The 12,323-nt window shown below is 38.1% G+C and overlaps 1 protein-coding gene across 1 annotated transcript in view; it reads left to right on the forward strand.

Moving 5' to 3' along the window:
• The first annotated feature begins 407 nt into the window (after positions 1-407).
• The window catches only part of LOC148036034 (metal transporter Nramp6-like), an 89,178-nt gene continuing 77,262 nt past the window's right edge, over positions 408-12,323 (forward strand). Inside the window, exons 1-5 of the mRNA XM_087678040.1 lie at positions 408-678; positions 3,472-3,550; positions 3,654-3,694; positions 4,017-4,095; positions 9,932-10,036. Coding sequence (XP_087534166.1) covers positions 493-678; positions 3,472-3,550; positions 3,654-3,694; positions 4,017-4,095; positions 9,932-10,036 — 490 coding nt within the window. The 5' untranslated portion in view covers positions 408-492. The remainder of the gene's footprint in view (positions 679-3,471; positions 3,551-3,653; positions 3,695-4,016; positions 4,096-9,931; positions 10,037-12,323) is intronic.

Consider the following 12,323-nt stretch of genomic DNA (forward strand, 5'->3'; position numbering starts at 1 on the left):
TGATTGAGAACAACGGCAAATCATTTTTACTTAAAAAATGTACCAAATTATTCTCAACTTTTTGATAGATGTCACAAGATCAACGTCTAGTTGTGTGGACCAATCATGCTCTATGGAGCATAATGTTTCATGCATTATTGATTGGGTGGGCTTAGTCCTTCAATTAAGAGGGAACGCTCATAGTTGATGATTAAGGGGAACCTTTGCATTTGATAATTGCAGTTCTTATGATAGTGGGGAATCCTCGTATTTCATTATAGTTCTCATGACAGGCCATTTTGTATTTGATTAGTGCCAGGGGACATAACTACTTTATGAGAGAGAATCTTGAGGCTTTGGCTATGGCTACTTACATGCACGTGGAGGTTGAAGTCATGAGGGCGTGAGAAAGAAACAAGGTGCTGATGTATTGTATTGTGTGTGCGTGTGTGTATTATATATGTACCGAATGTGGTTGGCCTGGAAGAGAGAACTCACAAGAGAAGCGCCATAATGGCAATTTCTTCTTCTGCTGCTCCTCCTGATGATGCATCTTCTGCAGCTAAATCTTATTCAGCTGCTGTTGCTGCTGCTGCTTCTGCATTCTTGTTCGAATCTACCCCGCAGGTAGCACCTGCGCCCCTCGATAATACTGAGGGTGACAACAGAGAACAAGGCCTGGAGCCCATCTCAGTAAAGGTATTACACTAGCAGCGCTTACTCTGGTTGAGACACTGTGTGTGTGTGTGTGTATGAGAGAGAGAGAGAGAGTGTGTGTGTGTGTGTGTTCTAGAGCAGTAAAGCTTATGGAGTTGCACCTTCTTCCCCCCCGCCCAAAAGAAAATCTCTCTCTGTCTGTGTCTCTGACGTCTTGGGCGCCGGAAGCAAGCTGCAGCCATGCATTCAGGTTATCTAGCTGCTGTTTAAGGAGATTGTGTGAGAGCCTAGAGGTCGATTGCTAACACACACACCCTCTCTCTCTTCTCACCGTCTTCGACTTACCTCAAGTAAGCTGCACCGAGCAAACCAATGTAGATGTAGCTTACTAACTTTTGCCCCTAGATGGAGAGTGTGTGTAGATGAGAGAGAGAGAGAGAGAGAGAGAGAGAGAGAGAGAGAGAGGTCTTCTTTCCAAGAATGATCCGGCTTACCACCCTATCTAATATTTAGTTTTCATGCGACTATTTTACTATATTTCATGATTAATGCAATTCCCTATTACCAAGATGGGGGCTGCAAATATTTTAGCCTTAGAATGATTAGTAGCAAATTTAAGAAAATAACTATATGCCTTTCCAATCTCTTTAGAAGGAAAAGGAAGTTGCTCAAAGCCCTTCCAATCAAAACTTGGAGAGAGAGAGAGAGAGAGAGAGAGAGAGAGAGAGAGACTCCAAGTTGCCTCAAGGAATATCTTGCTTCTCTCAAGTGTCAACCCTTGTAGCATTAACCATTCTACAACCGTAATGGCAATAATGGAGTTAAATACTTAGTTAACTCAAGGCGTTCAAACTTCATAAGTTGGAGAGAGAGCACAATGGAACTTTATCTTTCTAACTCTACACTCTTTGACCTTATACCCTAACTTTACCTTTCCAAACTATCAAAGCCCAAGTTAATCCTTCTTCTACCCATGCTACATAGGAGGGGCTAGCCAAATAAAAGGTAAAAATATCAATGGTAGAAGGGGATTTGTGCTTATGACCTCGATCAAGGCCTCCAACATATCAACTAGAGCCCAGTTCCACAAAAAGTTTGGGGATTATAAGTGTTCTTGAGCCTATAAGAAATATTCTCACTAGGCATTATTGGGGGACTACTACCAAACTTAAATTCTTAGCCCCTCTCAAGTTTCATGCAATTCAATGAAAATAGTAGTCCCAATCAATCAAAACTTCTTAAGGAGCCCTTCCTTGAATTGCCATTCATTGATTGTGCAAGCTTTAGGAGGATTCACAATGGGTTTTGGATATTGAACAAAGGTTTCAAAAGCATTAGATGGGTGGTAGGTGTTAGTAGAAGAAATATGTGCCCATAATTGATGTATTTGTGTCTTGTTTTTTTTTAAAGATGGATTGTTAAACTTTCATTGTCTTAGTGTGTTCAATAATTATAGATAGGTCCAAAGTTGAACAATTTTGATAAGTTGTCCGCAACTTGGTTCAAACTTTCTTAAATACCATTCCTTGCCCAAGGAGCAAAGTAAGAAGCCCATTCTACCTTTTTAACAATATATACATATAAAACGAAAAACAATTTATGGTAGTATTGTGCACCTATCTTTAATGTGGATGTGAAAGAAGAAGTTTAATAAAGTTTGGTAGCCTTTACAAGTAGGACTACATGGTTTAGAGAGAGAGAGAGAGAGAGAGAGAGAGAGAGAGAAATAGATATTTGATATCTTATTAGCAAAGAACCTTGAGTCCCTTGAGTTATAAAAATTTATAGATATGTGTTTAGGGAGAACTATTGTCGACAAGGTTGCAATTTTTTTATTTTGACCCCTAAGCTATTTTGCACTTTTGTTTTAGGTAATGAAGTGTAGCTTTAGTTCATTATAACACTTAGAACTTGATATAAATGATGCACAATTATACTTTTCCTATATTTTATTCCCAACTTAGGCTAGTTACACACCAAATGATGGACGCCCAACCCTTGCCCAAATTGTGGGCATGTAGTTTTTGAAACTAAGTGCAACCATTGGCATAAATCCTTTACACACCAAAAGGATACATATTGCAAAAAAAGTGAAAAAACAATATGTTTATTATTTTCTTGATTGGCTACAAATGCAAAATGTGCACCCTTGTCCATCACTTTACAAATTGGGCAAGGAACCAAAAGGACACATTTCACAACCCCTAAATAAGTATTTTGATTGGTTAACACTTAAAAGTGTACATCCACTATTTAGTGTGTAACCAGCCTTAGTTAAGAGTTTAAATTTGGTTTGTTTCATATACATGCATTGTGGGTTCTTTTTTGTTTGTTGGGGGGGGGGGGGGGGGGGGGGGGGAAGATTGTTTTGCCAAATTACTTTTAGCCCTTAGCCTCTCGAATAAGCAATGTCTTATAGTTCTATTGGTTGGTTCTTCATGGTGGTTTTCATCTCATACATATCTCACACACAACATAAAGAAAAAATGCATCTAGGTGTATGTCAATGTTTATTTGTGCATGCTCTTGAAGTTATTGTTATGTGTGTAAATATAAACATTCCATATCAATATACATGCTTGATTTTATGTTCTTTTGTACAAAGGGAAAGTGAGAAATCTCCTTTCATACATTGGCATGCTCTTGAGGTTATTGTTGTGTGTGTATACATAAACATTCTATATCAATATACATGCTTGTTTTTATGTTCTTTTGTAGAAAGGGAAAGTGAGAAATCTCCTTTCATACATTGGCATGTTCTTGAAGTTATTGTTGTGTGTGTGTACATAAACATTCTATATCAATATACATAATTGTTTTTATGTTCTTTTGTAGAAAGGGAAAGTGAGAAATCTCATTTCATACATTGGCCCAGGTTTCTTAGTCTGCATCGGCTACATTGATCCAGGAAATTGTATGTACTAATCATTTTTAAGCATCATCCCAAATCTCATCTCCTTGATTACTCTCCCATAAAAAACATATTTAATTTTCTCATTTCCTTTTTATACTTGTAGTTGAAACTGACCTCCAAGCAGGAGCTGATTACAAATATGAGGTAAAGACTAAATGTTCAATCTTTTCATTTGGCATCATGCAAAATGCAATCTTTGTTTTCCAAACCTAAATGCAAAAGAAAATTTACATATAGTGATGATGTGATGTATCAATATTTGGTTCAAGAGGTGGTTCTTACTTTCAAATCCAAAAACTTGAAATAAAAGTAAGCCCACTATCAAAGTTTTGTTCCTTTTTTATAAGTAACTAAGTTATTAATAAAAATACTTAACTAATCAAGAGACAATAAGAAACCCTCTTTTCATGTGCAAAGCAATAAATACTTGAGTGAAGTGTTGATATCTATAAGCCTTGTGATTCAGCTTCTTTGGGTTGTGCTTTTGGCAACATGTGCTGCCTTATTCATCCAATCTCTTGCATCCGCTTTGGGCGTGGTAACAGGTTAGAATCCCTACCCTACCGTTGCATTTTGAAGGCCACCTTGTGGTCTCTTTCTAATATATTATACACATTCATGCTACTTTTCAAGCACAACTTGGTCCTTTAATAAATGGCAAGACATACTAAGTTATTTGTGAGGTAAGGATAAACAAAGAGAACATATGTTAGCAATGCTAGTCATAAAGATATGATAGTGCAAGTTTCATAAGGTAAGGTAATCGACAAAAAATTCAAGTTACTTTTTGCTTATTTTTTTGAATGGTAAATGATCTGGTTAAACTAGCATCATGGTTCATAGACGCTTTGATTACTCAAAATTTTCCAAAATCTAATAGAAGTTGGACTAGAAAATGAGAATCTCAAAAAAGGGAGATCGGTGCATTTCGTATCCAAAGACTAACATTGTTCATATAAAAATGTAGTTGGAACATATTGAAGGTCATTCTTAAATATTAGCACTCAAAATTGTTTAATGTCACTTTGGGAGCTTTAGAGCTAATAAGATATAATATTAACTTCTTTTGCTTTATCAAGCTTCCTTAATAAAAGGAGAGAGTAAAATAGTTTCTTTCAAGGAGGAAAATAATTCTAGAAATATTTTCATCAAAGCCCATGTGATCCATGATTAATTGGAGAAATCCCTAATTTCATTAAATGTTTTTCAACATCTAGTTGTATGAAAACCACCTACTGATTTTAGAGCACTTGGGGCAAATCTGCGACCAATTAAATATCATTTGTTATAAAAGTGACTTGTTGCACACGTATGTGTATAGCACTAGTTACATTGTGCCAAGCGGATAGGTAGGGAATTAGTTTTTTTTAATGTTTCTAATGAGCAAATTATTAGCCAAAGTATTGCAAATGCAATGTTTTTTGTATTTACTAGTGGAGTTGCGAGTACATTGGATAATTAATTTGGACACTATTATTGTGCACATTTATTTGTGCACTTATTTGTAGGATTATTTATTATTCTTTTGAGCTTGGTATTATGGCCTTAAAACAAGGCAATTATTTTTGTAAGTTTAGCTTTATGATTTAGGCCTTAGCAAATGGATTTTAAATTTTAGCTAGTTTATTGGTGACACACTTTCTTAGGGGATTTCACCAACTGAATATGAAAGTTATATTTTTGTCCATCACATTTAACTAGCTTATTGTTTGGGAACACAATTTCTTGTAGGGTTTTGCAAGGATTGCACTAAGTGAATTAGATATAAATCATATTTTTCTCCATCAAATTTAGCTGACTTTATTGGTAACACACTATCTCATGGGGATTCACAAAGGTTGCATCAAGTGAATTTGATAAAAATGATTTTTTTGTCCAGCAAAGAGCACACTGTTGTAAACAGCTCCATAGAATCTTTCCAATCTATGTACAATTTGACCATTTTGATTGTCATAGTTCTATAAAAGTCAATAGAAGGGAATCCTTCCTCAGCCCAAGCAGATGTGGTTAATCATTTCCAAGAAAATATTTTGCAATGTTGATCCCAAACCATCCATCTCACAATTGACAATGATAATACTATTGAAAAGAAGAATATCATATCAATCGTATATGAGTAGTGTCTAATATTTTTTCACTTTGTATATGGCAATACTACACACATTCCCTCTTCTCTTCTCTTCTCTTCTCTTCTCTCTCTCTCTCTCTCTCTCTCTCTCTCTAACATTTGTTCATCGTTTACAACATTGTGTTTCCCTCCATTTTTGCTATTTTTTGGCTCTATGTTAGTATGGAGTCTATTTCTCCATAAGCAAATAAATTTCCTTCTCTTTGTGTAGCTACTCTTCAATGCACTTAGTCATAAAAAGGACACAATCATTCAGACATGCATGGATCATGTTATATTACACTTTAGCCTTCACAATCATTGGGACATGGATCATGCTTAATCAAGAGACACATGCGTCCAACTTGGATAATCTTGAATCACAATGTTAACCTACTCTCTTAAAGTATCAAGATCATGATCATTTGAATAAAAGAAGGCAAGAATCATGTTACGCATTTCCAGCTCTATAAGAGGTTACGCGCTCCATTCCTTCTCTAGAGCTTCATGAGAACATTGCAAAAATCATAGAGATCTCTCCAATTGCACCTAGATGTTATCACGTCTTTTCTAGATAGGACAACACTCCCTAGCAAGTGACCTAAGGAAGAAAAAAGCTAAGGATCTTAGGCTGAATGATGACTAAGCCTCAGGGAAGTTTTTTCTTTTGTGATGTGTTTATTTGCCTTTTGGGGTGAAAGGCAAGTGCTCAAAGAAGTTTCTAGTATAGCCCTAGGCCAACTTATAACCTCTTAATTTTTTCCACATATAACACCCCTTGAAGCTTTGTTTATCTAGATTATCCCTTGGACACATCTTATTTCAACATCCTCTTTTGTAATTTTGGCTTATGATTGAAGGTTTCACCTTCATATGCATTCATGACCCTTTTTTTCTAAAACTCCAATTACTAACTAATTACAAACATCTAAAAGGTAGTACTTAAAACTATTTTTTGTATCTATACACAAACCCATTCGACAAAGCAGTCGCATGCTCTAATAGTACATGTCAATTATCATCCTCACCATATAATAAAGCAACACATTGCTATTCCAAAAGCACTAGCTATACTTAAAGGCCTATAAGAAAGATAAATCTTTTCATCTCAACCAATTTACTTTTTCTAAATAACTAGATCCTTCAATGCACATTAGCATATGATCCAACATATAAACAAATACGTGATAATAAAAGTGACATTTAAATTCTTAGACTTTACAAATTGATTTGGTGTTGGTTCTCACGAGAGAGAGAGAGAGAGAGAGAGAGAGAGAGAGAGAGAGAGAGAGAGAGAGAGAGAGAGAGAGAGAGAGAGAGAGAGAGAGAGAGAGAGAGAGAGGGAGGAACTATAATGCTACGTGTCAAGTGGTGGAGCTAGAGAGTCGATAAAGTTATCTTCTCACCCTTAGCACGAGTGGCATCAATAGTCCCCCCCCTCCCCCAAAAAAAAACAAAATTCCACATCAAGCAAAACAAGGGGGTCATTGAAATTTATCCTCATCCAACTGTAGCTATGGAGCCGATAGCTACAAAGCCATGTGGGCGATGACAATGTCAAAACACACACACACACACAAAGTGAGTGAGTAGAGAGAGAGAGAGAGAGAGAGAGAGAGAGAGAGAGAGAGAGAGAAGAAGAAGAAGAAGAAGAAGAAGAAGAAGAAAAAGAAAAAGAAAAAGAAAAAGAAGAGAATGGAGAGAAAAACTTAGAGAGAGAAGTTGAGAGAAATGCAAGAGAAAGAACATGAAACTGAAATACAATACATGGGGAAGAAGTGAGAAAATTGAAGTTGCCATGTAGTAGCAAGACACACTACATGGCAACTTTACTTTTGTCACAAACTTGCTTCGCAAAGCGACTTAGTGTTCCTTGCATGAAACACTAGTAAATTATTAAACACATGCACGAGGGAGGTGCTCTCATGCATGGGGGTGATTGTACCCATTCTCATGTTGTACAATTGTCTCTATTTCTCTCTTGCTCTCCACAATCCATTGCCTTGATCCACTTGGCTACGTCAATATAGACTATCGTCAACATTCAAAAAGTAAAGTGTTCCCTCAATTATTTGGTTAAATTTTATTAAAGTATAGTGAAGGGAATATCATGATTACATTGAACACAATGTCTAGGAGGGACCTACCTTTTATAAAACCATATTGGTGAGGATTAATTACAGATTGGAGGACGTGTAAGACTGTTGACCAAAGCCATGTCCAAAATCTTACAAAAGAGTGCTATTGGTCTCTAGTCAAATGTCGTTGCAACAAATCCCAAAACTCCTAACATGAACCAATAATGATGCCATTTTCCCTAGGTACTTAAGCATTACTTGAAGTTGTTCCTTGCTAGATGTTTTAGAGGTTAGTTCCATAGTGATGAGTCTGCCCATGAAGGGCAAAACCTTGGAAGTTGGAAGCTTTGAAGGGGTCTAAAGGGGAATTGGAGTGATTTATGCCTCATGTGGCTAGTGCTCAAACTGTTTAGTCCGAGTAATGATGGGTCCAAGAAGAATTGGTTGGAAGATTCTGGATTGTTGCAGAAATCGCTGAGAGAAGTGATACGGCTAATCGAATTGCCTAAATGGCTAATCAGATTAACTCTATCAACAAGGGCCTAAATGCTCCCAGCAAGAGCGCTATTCTAGAGCTGGGCACTGTTGAATGGTTCTGAAGTGGTGAAGATTCAAGTACATAAATATGCGCACACTGAGTGGATTATCATTTTTAAACAGGGATTGCATTTGTCATGCAGGTGGTGGGCTCTGATTAAAGCCTCTAGGCAGCCCATTCTGTTACTCTTCACCGAATGCAAGGTTGTTGTTGCCATCATTTAAATGGGGCTGTGCTAGAACATTTGCTTTGAAAGTTTATGATGACGATAGGAGGGAGAGAAATGCTTGTTATGGTAGGAACTTGAGTTAGCTTCAACTAGATGAGGCAATACTTGGGGATGATTCAATAAGACTGAAGAAATTGAGGATGCTACTATTAACTTTGTCCGTGTATGGGAAGGACTTGATTGCCTGGCTTTCTGCTGGAGGGCAGTTGGTTTTGCAAGACATTCATGCTTTTGATGCTTACAGGATGCACACAGTAGCCCGTCTTACTGGTCTAGGGTTGACAGGCTCTGATCACCATGGAGGTTGACTGTAGATTTTCTGCGTTCTAACCAATACCCAGTCTTCTGAGAGGTTAATGCTATTGGGCTCGTGAATATGTTATGTCTTCATGTACAGGAAGGACATGCTGACCCTTCGGCAGAATTTGTGAACACTATTCTGCACTATATGCCTTTAGAAGGATTATGTTTAAACAACAGGGGAAGGCAAGAAAAGGATTAGGCTATCAACACTCTCCACGTTCATGGCCTGTTTAGAATAGTTGAGATCTTTCAGCAGGCTGAAGCAGACAGAAACTCCTAAACAAGCTGCAAGAGATATGGAAAACTATATATTTTGATGTTCGATACGAGGAATTCGTAGATATCCATTATTGTTGGAGCAGCTTCATCAGATTTATGCTTGAGGAATAAAAAGATTGAGATGTTCATTTGTGACTTTGCAAAATGAGGATGGGAGCTAGTTAATAGATCAGGCATCCATTTTAAGCAGGTGCAATGAATTTTATTCAGATTTATATGTACCTCAGCCACAATGTCCAAGAAACTGCAACAGACTATGTTTCAATGCAACCCATTGAGCTCTTGATCAACAGCTAAAATGGCCCTTCATTTTCTCATACAAGTGGTGCACCGAATCCATTCTTTTTCTCATCTTGCAACATTATGAAAGGCTTCTCTGTCTCCATTTTTTCTTTTAATTTAGTTATCTGCACATAAATAAGTTTTGGCACCTGATGGACCCTAAGCTAACTTTGTAAGACTGCTGAAGACAATTGATCATGAGAAAAACACTTGTATTTCAACCTCACACAACCCACAAGTTCCAATCCTTGAGCCACTCCAAATTGTCCACAACATTCATCACCCTCACCTATCAAAACATTGTTATCTCACTCACATCATTGTATCACTTCTGAGAGCTGCATGCTGCCATCTCATCATCCACCATGTGATTCTCAACTACAACACTACTCACCAAATCATTAACTTTTTCATACACGAAGTCATGATTGAATGTATTCACATGATGAACATATTCATTATCTGCAGCATATCTATCCTCAATAAATGGTGAGTCAATCGACTCATTATCAGAAGTCAAAGAAGTTTTTGTTGCTAATAGATGTGGATGTTGCCTTTCTTGCAGGAAAGCATTTGGCAGAGCATTGTAAAGCCGAGTATCCTCAAAAATTGAACATCTTCCTTTGGATAGCTGCAGAGATTGCAATTGTTGCCAGTGATGTTCCTGAAGGTGCCCTTTTTCTTGCTTTCCTCTTTACCAGTACGAATTTAGAAACTGAACAATCATTGTCTATTCCCATTTTTTGATCCAATCTGTTTAGTTGTTTGGAACGGCTCAGGAAGCAGACAGTTTATAATTGTCTCAGTTGCAAATGCATTGTAAGTTCTCTCACTAGGACAACCCCCCTTACATCATAGAAAATTTCCTTGCATAGCTTCAAACATTGAAGCTGCAGTAGCCCCTTCTTGCACCAAATGGAACATCTCACAAATGTGAGCTACACATGAAAGAGTAATTTAAATCAATTATGGCTAGCTGTAACTTGGATTAACTAAATAATGGTATGTGGTCCCCACAGAACTGAGACTCTGAGAGAGAGAGAGAGAGAGAGAGAGAGAGAGAGAGAGAGAGAGACTGGTTAGGTCTGGAGTTCAACCCCTACACTCTGCACAATCATGTAGAACAATAAGGGAGTGAAAGTTGAACTTGGGTCAACAGCTTAGCATCCCAGTGTGCTGGAGAAAGTGGAAGTATTTTTCAGGCAGCTTGTCTAAAAAGAATGTAACCTAATCATCATTTGACTTCGGTGAGCCAGCATTGGCAAACTTAGTGAGTAACCACCAATATTTGGCCCGCTTGACTTTCATGTCATCCCCTTAATAGAAAATTCTTGAAGCTCAAAATTGAGATTGATACGTTGGGTTCGACCTATTGCAGCATAGTGGTCAAGCAGATGACTCCAATGCCCAATTGGGAGGGAAAGTCTTGTAATTGAGAATGGAACTCAGAAAGCAATCCTTGCATTTACTCAACATTGGCTATGGCATTTTGAGCTTTCCATTGACAGATGTGATCAAGATGAGTCAATCGAAGGCTCTAGACCAATGACTAGGTCCCAAAGACCTTGAGATTCAAGCACTCATTGCATAAAGGTAAACCAAGTGGTAAAATTTAACCTATTAAAACAAGTCTTAATTGTGAAGGCATTCTTGGCCATAACAACAAGAGTGGTAGTGTTGAATGAGGAATAGGGCGAATAGGGTGGGTAGGATGGGGGAGTAGATTACACTTGGGGATTAACCCTTGAGTGCCCACCATGCATGCAGGATGGTGCACAATGGATCCAAAAGTAGGTATGGGCTGATTGGGCATGGGCATGGTATACGCATGGGTGTAAAGAAATACTCATCTACAAATAACAAACACAATCGTACAATAAAGCGCAAACTCATAAGGAACACAAATAGGGTTACGGTAACTTAGAGACAATGAACAATGAAGAAGATAATCAATGAATAATGAATGCTGAATATATACGATGGTCAATGCAGCGAACACACTATGCAAAGGTGAAGTACTGACACTTGAATTCTCGTGTCTCAAGGACCAAGGCAGAGAGTATGAGCAGAAGAGTGTGTCTTACTTTGATGGATCTCAAAACGCAGTAGACAGCCTTCGGAGATGCTAGACAGCAGCAAATATGGCTCGAGAGAGGTTGGATTAGTGTCTAGCGGAGCAATCAAGGGCAGAATCAGCAAAACACCGATCAGATGATGACATGGCAGCTGCGCGATAGGCTGAAACAGAAAAATGCAAATCTGACTGACCCATGGCAATGCTGGTACAGCAAACCCTGCCATCAGCAGCGTTGGCAACAGTAGGGAGTGGATACAAGCAGGCTGGAACATGATCTGTAGCAATAAACACAGCTGTTCTTGTGATGACAGCAGGCTGGAAACAATTCACCAACCAATAGTAGCAAGGGGCTGGATAGCAATGGGCAGCAGCTAGAACTGAGATATCCTTCACGAAGAGGGTGTGGATAGCAGAGAGAAGGCACCTGCAAATTGCAAAAACAAGATTAAGTCTAAGTGGTGGGAAGCCTATCTATTTATAGATGGCTTGGTCCTTCCAAATTAGGGTATGGCTTATGGAACATAGACACTCTCTAGGAATGCATTTCATCTTATGAAAGCTTGGAAATTTAATTAATTAAGCCTGTTTTAGGGTTGTTTAATGTGGCTAATCAGCGTCTAATGCATTTCCAGCTCAATACCCCCTCTCAAGCCTAAAAGTGAAACTAGAAAGACACTGTATATGCCCAAACCCACATATTTTTTTTTTCTTTTAACCTAAGGCATCCCATCCCAAGGTAGCCAGGGCATCAAACAAAGAGTGCACGTCAGCTATCCAATAGCCTACCAAGACTATAGAAGCGATGGTTATCTTACTAAGGGAACCCAAGTCATCACCCCAGAGAGGCTGGATAAAGGGTACTTGTTGGCTTCCCAGTGGC

Source organism: Lygodium microphyllum, chromosome 5 (assembly GCF_053477565.2).
Source record: "Lygodium microphyllum isolate KBCC chromosome 5, Lygodium_microphyllum_v1.1.10, whole genome shotgun sequence".
Lineage (NCBI taxonomy): Eukaryota > Viridiplantae > Streptophyta > Polypodiopsida > Schizaeales > Lygodiaceae > Lygodium > Lygodium microphyllum.